Source organism: Arvicola amphibius, chromosome 6 (genome assembly GCF_903992535.2).
Source record: "Arvicola amphibius chromosome 6, mArvAmp1.2, whole genome shotgun sequence".
NCBI classification, from domain to species: Eukaryota; Metazoa; Chordata; class Mammalia; order Rodentia; family Cricetidae; genus Arvicola; species Arvicola amphibius.
This window is the reverse complement of record NC_052052.2, coordinates 117,895,591-117,915,272: the sequence shown is the minus strand read 5'-3', so window position 1 is coordinate 117,915,272 and position 19,682 is coordinate 117,895,591. Positions and strand designations below refer to the sequence as shown.

The 19,682-nt window shown below is 41.6% G+C and overlaps 1 protein-coding gene across 1 annotated transcript in view; it reads right to left on the bottom strand.

Annotated features, from left to right (window-relative positions):
• Gli3 (GLI family zinc finger 3) overlaps positions 1-19,682 on the bottom strand; it is a 247,758-nt gene that overhangs the window by 58,454 nt on the left and 169,622 nt on the right. The window contains exons 7-9 of the mRNA XM_038334619.1: positions 8,260-8,473; positions 7,456-7,569; positions 5,699-5,839 (exon numbers count right to left, since the gene is read on the bottom strand). Coding sequence (XP_038190547.1) covers positions 5,699-5,839; positions 7,456-7,569; positions 8,260-8,473 — 469 coding nt within the window. The remainder of the gene's footprint in view (positions 1-5,698; positions 5,840-7,455; positions 7,570-8,259; positions 8,474-19,682) is intronic.

Sequence of the window (19,682 nt, the reverse complement as noted above, 5' to 3'; positions counted from 1 at the left end):
CGCACATTTGATTTTTTGTTTTGATGGTCTCAGATTTTTCAAAACAGGTTAGCCTACACTTACTTTTTAAAAACAAAACATTACAAAGTAGGAGGGATTTTTCTTTAATTGCTGCAAGTTTTGGAGGACAAATAGACGCTGTTTTGCCTCCCAGGTACAGCCAATATGTGTAGTGTAGACAATTCTGGTTAGCCCCGTGAGGGATGAGATGTTCCAGGCAAATGGTGGGAAGAATGCTTTTCAACATCTCCTAGCATGAAAGATAGTGTCTACAACAGCGAGTGATCTACTCCAGAGCTGAGGACGAGGCACTCTGGTTTAGTGGTACCCTAAGGAGAGCCTTCAAAAGCATTCCAGGGCACCGAACATACAAAGAGCCTCTAAAGGTCAGCATTACACAAGCAGGGGGAGGGGCAGAGCCCTCTCAGATTCTCTGAGGAGGCTTTGTGAACGGGGGTTCTGGTCACCAACTTTTAGATATTGATTTCACGCTGATATCCCTACTTGGACACCACCTAAGCGCAATTTAAAGCTAACAGGTGTAACGACCTCTAAAGAGCCTTCTATTTTTCTCTTTTATAAGGAGGATCACTAGCATTATATTGAAGATGATTTTTATGATAGGGAAGGTAAAAAGTTTATGTTTCCTTACCTACTTCTTCCATTCTTTAAGAGTTTAAGTGATTTTTATTTTTTTATGTGGCCACGCCAGTGTTGGGACTGAGTAGTGAGAATATGGTACTCTCTCTGGCCCATATAGCATTTGACTGGCTCCAGTCATATGTATTTCCCAGCGTAGCCACAACGAAGAGAAAATAAGTCTTGGAACTGACACTGAAGCCCGAAAGGCCAACAGAATCATCGCATCATCCTCCCCAGGCCAATCTTCAAAAAACAAACGCAAGCTAGGATTGCCTCATTTGACCTGATGTCTGTTTCTTACTCGCCCCCCACCCCCCTGTATGTGATCTCTGCCTGGCCTTGGATATCGGGGACAGTACTTATTTTCACGAGTGTTTCACAGTCTGATAAGTGAGAAAATAATGTCCGAAAGGGTCAAATGGTGTCTGGGAGGGCATCCCGAGAGTCAGGGCAGGGATGAGGCCGCCACTCAGAATCTAGCTGGGCCCGAGGGGTGTTTTAGCAGTGGGTCAGAAAGCCCTTGTTTTTGACCTTTCAGACCAATCTCTTGGATATATTTTTATGGAAATGCTTTCTGCAGGTGAAATTCAGTCAGCAACTTCACAAAGAATATAACCCTTAAGGCAAAATCATTGTAGAGTGACTTTGAAGTCTGTAGTTTTTAAGTCTGTAGTTTACATGCCATGTTTCCAAATAATTAGAGCAAGGAAATGAACTAGCAACTCCATGTAGAAGGAAACTAGATCAAAATCTTTACTTGTGCATTTTAGATCTTTTTGTGTGTGTGTGCACATGGAACTAATCTCTGACTCATGTCTGAGACCATTCTCACATCTGAAACCTAATTTTCTCTTAGGGAAGGATGTACAATGCAGCTCTAGTACAATGACGAAAATTAAACAGAAAGCATAAAATGCAAATTTAGGACTAGGCTGTGCTTTTACAGATACGATTCTCCCCAAGTTCCATGACCTTTCTCTACATTCAAACCTCTGATACTGAAGTGAAAGCCTTGATTTTTATGCTGCACATGTATAGGATGTTGCCAACTGGAAGCAAAAGTGATTAGAGGGGAACTTCAGCATGCTCTGAATGATCAAAACTTGCCACACAAATAAACCAGGTAAATGGTTATCACTCTACAAAAAGGGGAAAAAAAAAACCTGACACCATGTTTAAAAGATCCAGACGGAGGATGGCACTTACTTAAATGCCACCCGGTGGAAGCTGGCTATTATCATAAATGTATCTCATGATCTCTGATGTGCAGTCTTAAGGCGCCATCCTCATTCGTAGTTGCCAAGAAACCTCTGTCCTAGGTCATGTTGTTTGGGATGACATTGAAGAACAAACTGCTGAGAAACACTTTGACTCGCTGTAGACTGTCGGGAACGATCTTTTAAGTATCAATTACTAAACAAGACTAGAGAGTTGAGTTGTTCAAACTGAGGGCAATGGGTGGCAGTTGTCGTCACAGGTGGACAAGAGGTGATTACACCATTTTTCTTCATTCAGATCAACAAGGATGCTTTCAAGCATGGGTGAAAAATGTACTATTTTGGCATTTATTTCTTTTCTTCCTCTTTTTTAAAAAAAGCAATGCATTGGTGGAGACTGTTATATGCCACCAAAATGTGCAGGTTTCAGAGGACATGAGATGACCTTGAACTTCATGCTATGAGAATTTCAGGTGTTTCTACCACCAAAGTAAAACACAACTTACTTCTAGAAGAAAATCAAAGAAAGAAGCAGAGCTCAGCAAAGTCTGGAAGCCAGGCTGGGCCTCTTCCCACAACACAAGCTATGTCAAGTAAGTAAGAAACAGCAAAAGAAGAGCAAAGATTGAGAGCTGATACTGCCCAACTTCAGAAACACATTTACATTTAAAATGTGGGTCCTTTGTAATATAATGCACGCTAGCAGAGAGTCTGGCTAATTCAAAACGGAAGAGAGATGTGGACTTTCAGCTTATCCTGAAACAGTAGACTATGTTCAGAAGTCAGGCTTGGATCGTGACAAATCAATAAGAAACACAATCAGTCACAAGTACTAGTAATTAACTTTTCAACACATATTCTTCGTGTGCCTTTGTTGCTTTCTATTTTAACTGATACCAAGGAAAGAACAAAGTATAACAAAAACCTGGTGAATAAAAATACAAGTCTGTTTTCCTAGCTTCTGGTAATAAAAGTAAATTTATCACAAATTTAATACCAGCTGGAAAGCAACTAAGCCCGGTTATAATTATTTTTCTGAGAAATGAAATTAATTACACATTGCTGTGATAATAGATCCCAGAGCAGCACACCTAGAATAACATCCATTTGGAAAGGCAAGGGGCTTGGAATAAAAGGGGAAGGGAAAAGGCAATATTCTGTCTATCTGTTCAGACAGTAACAGACGAGGTCATCTGTTCCCTGGAACATGGAGTGAACCGCACTGGAAGTGAGACTACCGGCTGGCAAAGTCAGCCAGTTCCTAATTCTCTTCTTCAACTTTGCGATTTGCTAATGTGAAACACATGTCTCTCTTCTGCACCAAGTTCAAATAGCTCTGGAATTCCAACTTTGCAGCTCAGCGACTGAAGCAGAACAAGGGGAGAACTTGTCAGGATTTAAGGGCTTTCAGCAAAGCCCTTCAATTGCAGCCAGCACCCTATTCCACGGCAGGATATCAATTATAGATAGTGACTTGCTTTAGCAGGCAGTCGGGACTGTCAGACACTAGATAGACAACCATGAAGAATCATGAATCTTTCTATTAACTGTAAGAGGGGGGAAAGAATGGGTCATGGCTATAAATAAGGCAGAGCAACAGAATGGTTTAACACCTTGCCGCTTGGTTGTATGTGGCACGAAAATCCAACTAATCAGAAAATGTCTGCTCTCCAATGAAAGTGGCAAGAACCAAAATGGTTAATGCCTCCCTAAAAACGAGCTTTGCAACTAGTATATATCCATCTGTCACCAAAGTAATTAGGTGAACTCGAAGTACCTGTTACTTTAATCAACAAAATAGAAAGCACCTATTCTGCATGGGCCACTACTAATGCTTGCAGTAACATCCAGAGCAGGAACGCATACTTGTGGAAAGGCAACGAACAGGCAACTGAAATGTGCACATGTGGAATTTCTGCACTGTAGAAGGCATATAAGTGAGAGGAACGGGAGGTTTCATGTTTAAGATGCAACTCTAAATTTATTGACTCAGTTTGCTTACTCTTGTAATTTAGCTTAGACTAAAATTATTACCATAAAGGTAACACAGTGGAATTTGACTATATCTCATCTATCTGATTTAGAATTGTAAAGCTCCATTCTGTGTGTGTGTGTGCAGTCATGACACGTAAAGACAGGTTCATGTAACCATAAATACTATGTCCATTCAAGCTGCAGCTTCACTAGCCTTCTCTTAAAACTATTCAAACCTATAAGGACATCAGGGAAATCTTGGCATCAAGATTATAAAAAATAACTACAATACTCACTGCTTTTACAACATAAAAAAAAAGGAAAAACCCAAACCCAAACCAGCCTATGTGCGTTAGGCAGTGAAAAGGTTAAGGTGCTGCCATACCCTCATCCTCCTTGGGAATGCTCCTGGCACATGCTAGCTACTCATTGATAATAATTCGTAATAAAAAAAATCCTAACTTCTCCCCTCTTATGATTACAAGACCTTTGTGCTTTCCATAAAAGGAGTCAGCACAAATACAGAGTCATTAATACTTGAATAAAACTAAAGAGGAAAAAAACCCTATCAAATTACAAGTGTGGAAAAATCTGAAAATATCCCTCAATTAAAAACATTTGACTTACTTTCGGCTATACTTTTACAAACACAATGTGATGTATATAATTTAAAAGGAAAAGGGGAAAGGAGGTCCTGATGATGAGATGTGAAATCTAACATTCTGTACATCAGATTTCTCAAAACCTGGTCTGCAGAACTTAATGCTACTAGGTAACTGTGCAGGATACATAACACAGAACGATCAAAGCTCCGAAAACAACCATTGAAAAGCTCACACAACATATAAAGCAGAGAGATTTTATTACTTTAGTGTTTAGTCAAAAATAGATGTAGGTGCCAATAAGCACAGGCCATGTAGGAGGCAAAGATACTGTAAGACAACAGAGGAGTACGAGTGTCTCTCATGCAAGAAGAAGAAGCAATCACTACAGGAACGCACAGTCGGATCGTGTATCACAGGAGAAGCACAAGAAACTGCCCTATTTGGTAAAACCACCCTTAGTGCCTTAACAAGATCCCATGTTTCTAAAGAAACCATCTGAGTCCACGTCTTCATATTCTAGACACTCTAAATGCAGTTCCATATCAGTTGTTCTTGGTCCCACTCAACAAGAAGACTCTACTTGCCTTTGAGACTGCCAAGCACGATGAAGCCTTGGCAAAGGAGCTGTAGGTGTATGTGTTTGTGAGACAACGCTAGAAAGGGAAGAAAAGATACCTGGCCTGGCTTTGGCACGAGAAGGAAGAGGTGCCCCAGTGTGGCTACTGTGGGGTTTTCATCATCAAACACAATTCTTTTCCTTGCAAGTTTTAATCCACAATGTTGCCTTTGGGTCCAAACTAAAGCACCAATTGCAACATACAATAATAAGAGGTTCTTTAAACTCTGAAGTCTGCAAGAGGAGAAAAGGAACCATCTGTTTCTGTAATTTTTTTACATTGTTACTGGGTCTTGGAAGGGGAATCAAACTTAGTTAAAAGGTTAATAATAATTCATGTCCAGCTTACTATTACTCAATACCCATCAAAGCCTCTAACTCAAAATAGTGTTTTCTGGCTTACAGGATCAGAGTCATTACACTCTCTATTGAAGACTTTATTGAATTTTACACTAAGCTTTAGCTGACTGAACAGGTCAAGCACTGTGGCTCAGAGTTTTTTTGATTCTCAGAAAATCATAAAGCCCTCTCCAGTTCTCAGCGCTGCCAGCTAAGAAACTTGACTCCGTGCAGGGTCAGAGCAGCTGACCTCACACAAAGGTCGCCGAGTTGGGAAGCCATGTCCCTGAACACCAGTCACTTACATGCACAAGCTGATCCTGGGTGTCGAACTCTCTCGTACAGCCTTCCCAGTGGCAGTTTGTCTCGTAGATGACTTCAGGCTCCTGCTTGCTTTCATCTTTGTCCCCTTCCTCCTTGACTAGGGTTGTTCCTTCAGGCTGTTCCTGTTGAGGGGGAAGGGGGTAAGGCAAGAAGCAGAGAGAGTAAATCAGGCACAGTGGCAAGGAAGACAGAGAGAGTAGATCCTGCATTTAGATTTGTTTTCCTCTGAAGTTGATGTTTCAGGAAAATAAAAGAAAGCCAGGACTACCAGCTGGGTTTTGTGAAATGAAGAAGTCCAGCATTTGTATGTATTGTTGCTTCTGATATTCTGAATATACCTTCTGAGATTATTTTAAATTGTGATGTAAGACAGTAGCCCAATGATAACAAAGAAAAAAAAACCCTGAATACCAGGCCCTGTTCCTGGGATATAAACCAAACTGACATTTTTAAAATAAATAAATGAAAAAAAATAAAAATCAACAATAAAAAACAAACCCTAAGCAAAAAATAAACACAACAAAATCCATAAAAGTAGCAGGTGTTTGCCTTTCCCCAAACTGGCCCTATTTTGTTTGATTCCCTTCGATTATGTTCGTTTATTGATATATCTTGTAATGCAGGCAGATGGCTTTCAAATACTTTTATGTCTTTTCCCTAATGTGAGGGGCACTTTGGGGACCTTTCTTTAAGGATCATGCCTTCCTGGTTTAGCCTCTGGTCTTCAGGGAGAGGCTGGTCTGCCGCACGGTAGAGGTCAGGGAAAAGAGCACCTGGTGCTCAGCACACAGACTTTTCTAGTCCTCTACGACAGCTTCACTGTAAATGCAGTTCAAAGAATCTCCGGGATTCTAGGCAATATCTAGATGTGTAGGTCTGAGTCTTGATCTAGGGCTATACGATAAACTGTTTATGTACACACCGTGGTGTAAGCAGCAAGGCTGTTTGTGGTCTAGCCAACTGTAAGAAGGATGGTTTCAGAGCTCCCTATCACAACCTTATCCCTCCCTCTGAGCTCTCACTGAGGGAGATGGGGCCGCACTTTGGTAAGGCGTGGTTTAAAGCATACTGATGACAACAAGGTGCGGACCCTGTGAAGCTTTGGACTCTCATTCAGCTCTGATCTGAGGACAAACAGCACTGGCGAAAACTTATGCTTCATCCCTACAGCTGGCTCAAGACCGTCTGAGAGGACAATCTGCATATAACATGCATATTCTTCAGGGGAACCGGACCTAAGGGATCAGCAATACAGTCCAGAACCTATCTGACTGTACTTCAATCCCTCTTGGTTCTCTGAGCCCTGTGAGAAGCAGCAAAATCAGAAAACTGGAGAACACGGTCAATGAAGAGAATTTTACAAGTTCTGCCTCAGCTTAGCCATGGGGTCAGAAGCTCAGTAATTCTGGCCCAAGTTCGGGGATGAGACTAGTCACACCTGTGGTCGGTAACAGGTGCGGTCTGACCAGCGACTGTATGGACCGTGACGACTTAAAACTTCTAAGCCATCCCACTTGTCAAGAACATGCACCCCACACAACCTCCTTCCTCGCTGGTGCTAATTTTCTGAACTAGAGAAATGAATTCCAGCAATCCCTAACTAGCTCATTTTCAAACACACGGCTAACATCAAGCATACAGCGGGTAAGAAAATGTGTCTGAGTCTGGAGGGGGAGGACCTGACCCAATGTCGCTGTGAGAGTAGTCAAAGCTGGCTTGTAAAACTGAGGTGTCTTACCTGCTGTCCCCGTGACCCTGGGCTGGGGAGGTCTTCATCGGGTTTGATCTTAGACCGTTTATTATGCATAGGATCGCCGGTGCTGCTCACTGCAGACTCACTCGTGGGCTTGTTCTGCTGGCCATATTTGCAAGGGCGAAGGAAAATTAGGCTTGATTAATAACCAGAGCAAAGGTGAAAATGCTACTAAAAACAAACAAGCTTATTTGATAATGGGGCAACAACGCAGACAATGCTAGATGCGACCGAAGCTAGATAATGCAGTCATGTGGCACTCTGCATTTCCAACACGCGAGTATCCACTGCTGGTGACTTTAAAAGCTTGAAGAATAGCGCGAGCGTCCTAGACTTTAAGGAGCTACAGCTATTTCCAAACAAGTTGAGTTTGGGTGGGAGATCAGTACAAACTATTAGTGAAGTTCTTCAATTATAGCTTCTAGATCTTTCTTTAAATCACATCAGGCTGGCAAAATTGTAGAGAGACTGGAGGCCTATGTTTACTCAAGAGTACCATACAGTGCTCGGTAGTAGCCTGGGTGTAGTAGAGGGACTGGACGGTGGCTTGGAGTTCACACACATCGACTATCAACAAATGTTTATAGACGGTCGTATCAGGCAGCCTACTTTTAAATCATAAGCAAACGGCTCTGATGTAAGATGTCCTACTTCACATTCATCAAAACTGAATAGACCTTCTGAGAGAGACAACCAGGCTCGACAATGATGAACCCCATGGCACTAAGAGCTAGCAGTGTGATGACAAGGCCTCTGTTGACCAAGATGAAACAAAGCGGTGTCTCTCACCTGTGAGGACTCAGAAGGGCCAGAGCTGACCTGGACAGGGTTCAGAACCGTTGGGATCCCAGGGATAGGTCTCTGTGTCGGAAATGTTGGAGCAGGGTGGATGAGTGGAGGGCTGTGCCCAAAGGCTGAGCCTAGGCTTTGCTGCCGGCTTAGGATCTGCTGATGCATATGGAGAGACACAGGGGCAGAGGGGTAGGTGAAGCTCAAGGCAGGGCTGAGGAGGAAGACAAGGAGAAAAAGTGTCACTCACGCTGACATCAGAAACTCCCAAACTAAGGATGCTGATGACTGAAGCCACCCAGTCATACCAGGTCTATCTGGTGCGGTGAGAAGTTAGACACAAGCACTGTCAAATGTCTCGAACACTTTCAAGAAAAACCAGAACACTAAGAGCAGACATGTGTGCACCGCTTCCCCACATCACAGCCCTGATGTCAGATTCTAGAACGTGGAAATAAGGGGCATCGGCTCAATAATAACTATTTATTGCAATAACAAACTTTTAATAAAAGAGAGAATGGGTGACTACGTGCTTTATAGTACTTTTATGTGCCCTGGGTTCTGCTTGTTCCTGTGCACGGGAGCCATTCCTTTAATCTTAGCTCACACCGATCGCTTTCATATGTCTCCAGATCTTATTACAAGAGGAAAGAAAATCAATTGGTTAAATGTGTTTTGAACACCATGCTTGTCATATCACTCATTTGTTTGTAAAGACGGAAAGCTTGGTTCATCCAGAATGCCACCTAAAGAATTTCCATCAGTGCCGTCTGGTTACAGACGCTGATGGATTAACCTCTCCCCACTGAAATCAGTGATCAATGGGCTTCGACGGCTGCATATTCCAATGGGAGAGCACAGCTCCCTCCTCCAACAAAATGGCATTAAGTGTCTATTACACCCCATTATGCATGCTAATGCCTGTCACCACTTCATTTTGCCACCTATAACCCAGGCCACCGTTGGTTCCCAGGAAATGCTACTTATACTGCAGGACACTCCAGCCAATGGCCAGTAGCCAGAGGCTTCTTTGTGGGAGCAGAGTTGAGGAATCAAATCCTCTAAAAGAAAGAGCGGACTCCAGAGGACTTTTCCAGCGGCTTGAAAATGCATAGAGAACTAAAAGCTGCCTACATGGAGAACTCTCCTCTATAAAAAAAAATAATCTGATAATAAATTTACATACAGGCACACATGCACGAGAGCGCACACCCACACAACTGTAATGGTAGCCAGAAAAAAACTAGGGTCTCTCATATTATTAGAGGTAGAATGCATGCAAATTTCCAATCTGGTGGGTTAATTACTATTGCTGCTAAACACATTAACTGAGAATAAAATAATTACAATAACAAAATTCAAACCATTTCGACGACTTTAAGTAATCATCAGAGATATACTCCCTTCATTAATGTGACTTTACATTTTTGTCTATTTGACTATAACCCATAAAAGGGCGGCTTCAATGAGAATTCATTACTACTATTCCTACAGAGAGTTTTCCTTTACAATAGCTTGCCCATGTACGACTGAATAGCATTAAGAATACCCTTAGAGAAACCCAGCAGGCTTTGAGGGTCTCTCCTTTCATTTTACATTGTGTTTCCTTAATAAAGGGAAGCAGAAACGTGGTAAAAACAGTGATTGCTCACAGTAAGTTAGAAGAATCAGTAGTAATATTCTGTTTCTGTGGTGCTATAGTTCCTGCCTGTATTTCTGTAAGCAACCATGAATGATTACAGCAAGACTCACCTAAGGTAGCTGTGTGGATGATTGATAGGGCATTAATCAAAAGATGCATATCTACCTCAGAATTTGTTCACAAGCTTTCTTCTAATAGCTGATTTCATGTTCACTGAGCTCTGTGCCAGTTTGTCCAATTTATTTTTCGGTGTACAAGCCATTCATCAAAACCCGCAATGATTTAACACCTTCCCCTCCTTTGGGTGAATGGGCATTACTAAGTGTAACTACCTTACTCTCCTCATTAAAGGAACAAAACTCGAAGACCCCACGTCAGGTATAATTAGAACGTCAACAGCCCCTGCATTGGCCTTTACACACATTTTTAGTTTCTCGGGGTCTGAACTATCCAGCAGGCTTAAGGAAGGAAACCCAGGAAGAGGCCACTGACACCTCAACTGTGGAAGACATCAGATTCTCAGCTTAAAAATGGAGTACCCAATAAGGAGTCAAGGCTACGAAAGAATATAATTTCACAAAGCAGAAAATGACCTTACTTTTAACATACATGCAGCACGAGAGAATTCACTGTATGCGGAACACCGAACAAGAGAGGTATATTTTTTAAAAGTATCAGAGCAGATTAATCAAGGCTCGGCATCCCTATAGACATTCCTTAGCACACAGTCCTTCTTGCCTATGGGTACTAAGAGTTGGAGATTTCCAGCACACTTTTGTAGCTTTCATTGGGGCTTACTTTTCATTAGTAAAACCAGGTAGCTGAAATAAATGTTCTAAAATTTATTTGAACTACTAGGCAGTGGGGCTGACAGACAGACCAATGACTTCTCAGCCTTTGCAGTTTATTATAAGCCAGGAACAGATGACCTTTTCTCTGTGTGCCAAGACCTAGATACTGCGAACTTCCAAGATGCCTTTGATGAGCACAGAATGCTCGGATGCTCAGTCCTACCTGCTGCCACTAACACAGCTCCTAGGACAGGCTGCAGTAGGGCTGCCAACTCCACACCACAGACCACTTTAGAATCTAATGAAAAAAGCACAAAGTTCTATGCTCTATTACAGTATCCGTATTTGTAGGTTTTGCTGTCAGTGCTGCTCAGAACATTGCCTACAGAGTTCTCAGGCAGCGTTCTAAAAGAAAAAGCAGAAAAATGGGCCAAGCAAGACTGGGCATGGCAGTTACGTGCATTAGAGACTGAATATACTACCTGGTAAATGATGTCTCCATGTGTACTTTCATGGCTGAAGTGTAGAGACCTTCTGAGTTCTTGAGGGGGAGCCAGGGAGCCCAAGCCTATGTGACCAAGTCTACATGCACAGGGCCATGGAAGGGGAAGTGCTGATCTATGAAGTTCTGGCTTCTCGGTACAGAGGTGGCCACTCTCGAAGTTGGACTTGCCATGTCTCTAGAGCTAAGCATGAAGCTCTGGACTCCTGCCTCGTCCACTGCTTTTAGAGGCTGCTCACATTCCCTGCTCCATCTGGCTCTCTCTTCTGGCTGACTCTAGCTCTTCTCTCACGGGACCTTGGCCATTAATTTAATGACACAGATAATTCAAAATAAAATCAAGACCTGCAGCTCAACCACATCTACAGATAAGGTAATTTGTTCAAAGGTTCCAGGGAGTTAGGATATGAGTTTCCTTGGGGCCATTATTCTGCCTAGTATCCTCAGACTACTGCCACTTCAAAAACAAACAAACAAACAAACAAACAAAGCCATATTAAAAATACATCTTCCTCTGGAAATTCCAATTAGACATCATAAGGCATCAAAGCTAACATTTAACTTTACTTTTCCCACTATGGGTAACACAACAGAGGATTCATTGATTACAAAAGACAAAATTGAAAGAAAAGGTCAATTGTCCTTAAAGAGTCCCCCTCAAAGGCCCTTGCAAAATAGTACATGTATTAATTCGACATTTTCTACAAATACAATGTATCAATATTATTAAAATTTCTTATATAACCCAGAGCCACCAGCTCAGGGCTGTCACCATCCAGAGTGGGCTGGGCCCTCCCAGATTATCAATAATCAAGAAATGTACAGAAAATTATTTAAGAAAGGAGAGAGAGAGAGAGAGAGAGAGAGAGAGAGAGAGAGAGAGAGAGAGAGAGAGAATATGGTACACAGACTTGCCTACAGTTGATTTGATGAGGACAATTTCTAAACTGAGATTCCTTCTTTCTATAGATGTCTAGGTTATGTCAAATTGACAAAGATGGACCAGCACAAACACTTACAGAAGCTAGACACTGGTATTCCTTGTCATACATATTTACTGGCTATATCACCTGAATAACTAATGTAAGTACTAATTGGTCCTCACTTATTAGAAGAGCAAAAAAAGTAGAAAAATGTGGATTTTAGACAGTTGACTGATCAGCACCAATTTATAGTTACTGGAGTGTTTGTTTAACAGGGCCCTGGATGGCATGACTTATGAGCAGAATCCTGGCAAAGCTGAGTCAGAGATGCTCAGTCAGGTTCATCTCTCACACAGCACTGATCTGAAATTCAGTGTGAGCAATAACCCTCTATTTGAAAAGCAGTTGATTTTCCCCAAAGACTTAAAAAAAGACCTTCGAGCCAGAAAGATATTTCAGTAGCTAAGAGCATTTCCTGCTAATACAGAGGACCAAATTTTAGTTCCAGGAAATCTGATGTTCTCTTTTGGCCTCAATGGGCATCAAGCACATATTTGGTACACATACATCCATGCAAGCAAAACACTCGCATACATATTTTTTTTAATCTAAAATAAAAAATTTAAATAAGATTTTCAAAATCTGAGCCTGAAAGTTCTTATTTATATGTATACTTTATCAAAAATCAGAGGCATAAGATTTTTATACTGAGATTTATTTACAATGTTCAGGTAAGCAAGCGATATAACATGTGCTTCTAGCATGCCGTGAGGCCTTGGGTTCAATTCTCAGCTCCTGTTACCTCCCCCAAAGTGTAAATTTAACTATTTCTCATATTGTAATAATTAATATAACAGCTTCTGATACATATATGTGCTGCTGGAATCCAACCAACTGTCCTCCCAGCTGGGTAAAACCGGGGATGGTAGCAGAAAGAAGATATATAAAACAGTTAATTCTCATTAGTTATACACGTCTCATTTATTAATTCCAGAAATCTGAACTGAGTACTTTCTATATGTCTTACTATTTCTAGCCAGAAAACTATATGTTAATCATCAATATGGAAAGCTTTAAAACATCTAATCTTATTGGAGACATAACTCTGTCCCACCCTAAGTTATATGAATGCTCTCTCTCCTTATGGCCAGTCAGTAAGTCACATTTTCGTTTAATTGTTAGAGCAACAGGTTAATACATGAGACACCAAAGGTTATACTGTACAAGTAAGTCATTAAACATTTCATCAGCCCTACTATAAACAGGCATTCCAAAGTCGCTGTCTTCAAGTCACACGGAAAAAAAACCACACGAACAGAGCTTACAAGAAGACCCTATAATGTGTTTTTTAATTTCTCAGTGGGAGGTAAGAAGGGTGATGCTAGATTTCTTAATAACTGTGCCATCAATAAAGCAACATGGTTTGGACTGATGCAATCCTTTATACTGGGAGAGCTGATCCTTTTTACATTACGATGGAAACAAGGAGGAAGCTACCCTAGCCAGCCACCGGACAAGCAAAGGGGAACGCTGGAGTGCTATATCATAGTCACACCAAGTATTATACTGAAACTTCTTGTTTGTGTGGAGACTTTTAAAAAGCGGTATTTTCTCTGAAGATAACTGTTTTTTTCTTACAGTTCCCATAGAATTTCCCACTCCTACATGATGGTAGCGGAGGCATTAGTTTTTTTCTCTTTCATGTGTCAAAGCACAACAAACCTGGGGTTTATGGGTAGCGAGGCAGTTAAGTACTCCCCACCTTTGATCTACACTGATGCAGCAGAAAGCCTCCTCAGCTTCTCAGTTCATCTCTGTAATCTCTCAGAGATATGGACTGGGCTGTACAAAGCTGGCCAGGAAAGTGGCTAATGAGAGCAGTAAGTTACACGGCAGCCCCGCAGCGGACGGTAAAAAAGACAGAGCGGGTCATCCAGGCACAGCTAATTCCAGTGGCTTGTGTGAGCAAGGGGTGACACCTCTGGGTTAGAAGGAAATGTGTTCTCCTTAGCTGCTACCAACAGACCTATATTTTCTCACTTCCAGATTTGAAGTGCATTTGTTTATTTTGAGACACGGTCTCATTATGTCGGCCCTGGCTGGACTGAAGGTCTTTATGTAGACCAGATCTGTACTTGATCTGACAGAGATCCATGTGAGAGTGCTAGGATTAAAGATATGCGCCACCATACTGGGCTCAGGCTAAAGCATTCTGAAAAGAAACTCATTTGATCACGCTTCAGAGTGCTCCTATAAATCAGGACGGAGGGTAAGCCCAGTTCCCTAAAGGTAGAAAATCTAAGAGCTGCTGTGCTTGCTTTCTGGCATCTGTCTCTCCTAAATCTTTTGCTGATGAACTTGGATGTCAAGCGAGGCAGCACTGAGCTAACCCTAAGCAAAACTGTAATCTAATCACACCCAACTTCGAGTCATGTTGTAGGTTCTGTGCTAACAAAATCGTTCACTTCTTGTTGCATCGCTGGAATTTACCATACAAAGGCTGCTATTCAAAGAACAACTCTTTCCAGTTTTGCAGAGAATGGCCTCACAGCTTCCATTAATTATACATGTACAGATATAGGTATACATATGCACCCATATGCTTATACTTGAGGGCAAACAAAGTAAAAACTTCTACTTCCATCCATAAAAATTCCTAAGGCACATTTATTGGAAAACCCAGCTAGGCCTCAGCAGGAAAGAACAGGGAGGTACAGACCCACACACTCAAATGAAACCGTCCTAACATTTATGTTCTGGTAGGCACAGCCTGAGTAGCCTTGAGGAATGTGCGTTGGGCTTTCTATTGCGAAGGTACTGTAGAAAATTAAGAAGCGACTTGTCACCAACCAAACAGCCATGAACAGGAATAGCGGCGCACACTCTGCAGTGAGAGTTGCTAACAACCTTTGAAGCAGTACACGGGCTGAGCAAGTCCACATGGTTAGAAAAATCATGTTCATATAAGCAACACAGCTAGTCTTAATTCTCCCATGTGAGTGGTGTTTTCCAGTATTGTTCGAGCTATGCTTCAGCCACTCGAGGATTTCTAGAGGAAACACAACCTGGTGGACAGAAGATGAGAGGGCCTACCAGTCTGAGGCAGTGGTGGTTATACTCTCTGGCAGCCCACCAACCCCTCTGAGCATGTCTCCACAGCCGGAGAGTCAAACAGCCTCTTAGAGTGTCCCAAGTCTTCCACTGTTCTTATGCCATGGTCACAGACATCGTATAATTTAGCTCTGTCTATGCCCCCAAACTTGAGCCCTGGCTGCCCTTATCTGACAGTCTTCTAGCACTCTGGCTCAGCGCCAGTTCTTCAGATGCCCTGCTCCTCCTATTGCAGGCTCTATATGCTCAACACTGTGCTTGGACAGTCACTGAAAGCTCCTCCTATGGGGATTCCCATTATCTTACAGGTCTTTGCTTCCTGACACCAGGGTCACGTTCTCTACAGTAATGACCAGCCTTCAAGCAAGCTCGGTCAACCATCTGCTCATTTATTCATCTCTGCTTGGGGGGCTTTTCTTCCTGTGAGTTCCATGAAGGTGAGGATTTCACTTACTCATTCTGCAGCCTCCGCACCTAGCCTGTAGTCAAACTCGCTCAAGTGTTTAGGGGATGAATAATTCAAAAGAAAATGATCTTTTTAAAAAGGTACTATTAACAACTTTATTAATAATATTAAGGAGAAAAAAAAGGACACCTCAAAAATTTTAGAGGACGGGATCAGAGATTTTTAAATATACTGCTAATGTGGCATTGTAGGCATCTATTTCCAGAATGTTTAATGTGTGTGTGTGTGTGTGTGTGTGTGTGTGTGTGTGTGTGTGTGTGTGGTTTCGCCAGTATAAGCAAGATATTTGCTCTCATTAGCAGTAGCTAGCCAGAGAGCTGTGGAAGTACACAGATTCCTACCTCCCATCAGGCAGCATCCATGGACCTAGCCAATGCATCCTCATTGCACAGGGCTCTGAACCAGGGAAGGAGGATGGTGTACAGAGAGGACAGAGTCACAACAGTCTCCAGGCTAGGCTTGTTTGTGCAGACAACAGAAAAACCTGCAATAGCTGTGGAATTGGAGACCTTGGCACTCAAGTGGGTGATGTGTAAAGTAGAACGAGAAATAACATTTTCATGGGGATGATTTTCCTAACTATGCTAGATCTTAAACCACTACTGAGATTTTACCACTACACTGACAGTGAAAAAGCTAGACCTGGTGCACTGGGGTAGTGTTCACTAATCATGTCTCCATTCCATTTACACGTGCTGAGAGAAGAATTACTGGAAATGTCTTCTCTTCCTATGATGGCTTACTATCTGGAGGCAGAGGTATTAGTAGAACAAACTTTTAAATCTAATATGAATAATGAGCTATTTACAATGTTAGGTTTAACCGTGAATTGAGGACCACAGGCTGCTTGATGCTGTGGTCTTTTGTAAAAGCCTTCAAGTGATAGAGACCTTACAACTTATTTAAATGAAATACTTTATAGTATGTGTGAAGATGTTTTGAGTTACAGCACCTGTGAGATTAAAAAAAAAAAAAGGTAAGATAATACAGCTAGCCTGACATATCCAAGTACTATAGTTTATATGGCAACAACCTTTTGAGTGCATTTGTTTTATATGATGGTTAAAGGAGCCTAAATTATTAAGTAAATATTTTAAGAAGTCAAAAATAATATACTAACAAGACAGATATTTACTGTTTTAACTCTTTTATTTTTGCACCATTTTCTTTGTCTTTGATACATATACAATAATCAATCTGAGGGGATGTAGAATAACATTTAAATAGATCTTAATTTTTGGAAAACCGTAATAAAAAAGAGTGAAGGGTATTCTTATTGTTCATTGGGGGACGGAAACCTCTATAATTTATTCATTCAATAACTATTTGTTGCATCCGTGTTAATGGGAGGGGGCAAAGGTGATGCAGAGATGTGAGAGGAGAGGTCTGGTACTCTTTCTGCTCCAGTAAAATGCACCCAATGACTGCCTTACAAACCTAAATGGCATAATTACTCTTTGTACTGCCAACATTAATAGTGAAGTAGGCCACAGAAAATCGCAAATGTGTAAGTCAGGTGTGTCTAGGGGTAAAGGAATAAGTAGGAGCCTGGAACGCTGTTGGTAGTAACCAAGCACGGTAAATCGGTCAGCTTCCTCCTTCCACATACTCATCTGCGTATCTAGCTCAAGACAGACATCAAATGTACTTCCTGCTCAGTTCTCTTGCACCGTTCACTCTTAAGAACAGCACCAACTCTCAGGGTGTTCACACACCCCTTTCCTGGTGAGTACTACTGAGTTGGTTTATTTAGGTCTAGGGAAAACAATGCACCGAAGTTTCTCTGGCAAGTGGAGATGATACTGTCCATTAGGATAGCTCCCGCAGTATAACAGTACATGGCAGCTCATCCTATACTGGATTACATACTTCTATGGAAAAGAAGGGGCACGTTCTCTTAACATACCATGAATCTATATCAAAGACTGAGATACACTACTGAAAGGCAAGAAAGAATATGAGCATGTGATGGTTCTGGGTCACCTGACTTTCACAGGAGCTTTTGAGACTTCAACTGGTCTTTAAAGTGAATTTCTTCTTCCACTTTTAATGAAATGACTAAGCTGGGGTACCACCAGGCTCTGAAGTGAGCACCTGCTTCTCTGAGCAACTGTAAGATGTCACATGTCACAAGGATGCTTGGTAAGTATAAATGACATTACTGTGGATATCTAAGACACTGCAAAGAGTAAAGCAAGCAAGTGGGGATAATTGAGAGAAGAACGAATTGTTCACAAAGTAATTCTGGGGCTAGCGATGTAGTTCCAATGCTAAGGAGAGCACCTCCTTAGCATACCCAAGGTCCTGAGTTCAATGTCCAGCACCACCACCTCCCCACAAAAGCTACAAAGTGATCTGTGAAGATAGCATTTGTACAAATATCACAGTATTCTAATTTCTACGTGGATGTTTTAGTAAAGTCACACCACTACAATGTATCAGCTAATTAAGATATAATTTATGGTAGCAGATTACCAAAGAATAAAAGCTAGGAGAACAGGAACAACCTGCCTTGGGTTGGCGAGCAAGAGGCTAAAACATCAGTGACGGTGTTATTGTAAGTACCATTCAGGGTTATTTCTGTTTAATTTCATCCAATGGGGAAGAACTTTTGTTCCACTGTGGAACCATATCACCTTTAATAAAACATGACCTGTTCCAATACACTGGATGTCTTACCTGCAGCTGTTAAATATGCAGATTAGGGTTAAAGATGAGTTTGGACTACAGACAGATGCTCGAAGCCTACACTTGTGACTACACTGGCTGATCCTGAGACACTGCAGACCCCAGTCTATCCACTGACTACACTGGCTGACCCTGAGACACTGTAGACCCCAGTCTATTGACTGATTGCATTGGGTGACCATGAGACATCATAGACCCCAGTCTATCCACTGATTACACTGGCTGACCCTGAGACACCGTAGACCCCAGTCTATTGACTGATTACATTGGTTGACCTTTAGATACCCCAGACCCCACACTATGTGCTGACTATAGTCACAAAAGCAGGTGTTTTCTTCATCCCGTGTTTCCACTTTTCATAGGCCATATGAAAAGAAGAGCAAAAAATGAGAATCATATATATAATAATGCTAACTTATCTGCCAATGAGAACTGCTGATAATTGAACTAGAAAATAATTAAAACTTCACTGGAACATGTTCTAAGGAACAATAGTATTAGTTATTCTTAATACATATGGAGACTGTACTATTACTTATGTGTATTTTTCTAAAGTGCTGAAGTTTCCCAAACATGAAAAGCATAATTAATAACTAGAGCTCTTGTCCATTCACGAAAAATAAATAAAATACATTCTTACTTATTTAAAGCAAGGCTTGTAAAAACAGTATTTTTACTGTGTTTCTTGGGGTTTTTTTGTTTGTGTTTTTGACAGACCATCAAGTCGCCCCAAATGATCAAATGGGCATGCAGCAGAAGCTGGCCTCAAATTCCTGACGCCTGTCTGCACTTCCCAAGCTCCCTGCCATCACTCCAGCTTCACTAACATGTGCTCTCAAAGCGAGGGACCGCCCACGGTCGGCAAAACTATAACTCAAAGATCCCTGGTACGTGAACACTTAACCCATGGTGAAACTTGTACGGGGGAAAAAGAGCTAAGGATTAGAGCCAGGACTATTTAATTAACTATTAGAATACTGTTGAATTCTGCCTCTTTTAGTTATGACTAGTACAGCTCAAATCATGTGACAAGTTGACAAACGTGAGCATCGCACAGTTTCTTAACATGGCTTCTTTGAGCTCCTTCTATATTCAGTGATAAAAGTCCAAAACTGATCATTAGCAATAGAAAGCATCTTTAAAAAAATCATTTTTATATTCCTTACACTCATGTAGGGGCATGTTAAAATTACTTCCCTGTACAGAAAAGATAACCAAAGTCTTTATCTTTAAAAGTAAGCTGGAAAGGGACTGGAAGGTTGGCTTAGAGGTTCAGTGCACTGGCTGCTCTTCCAGAGAT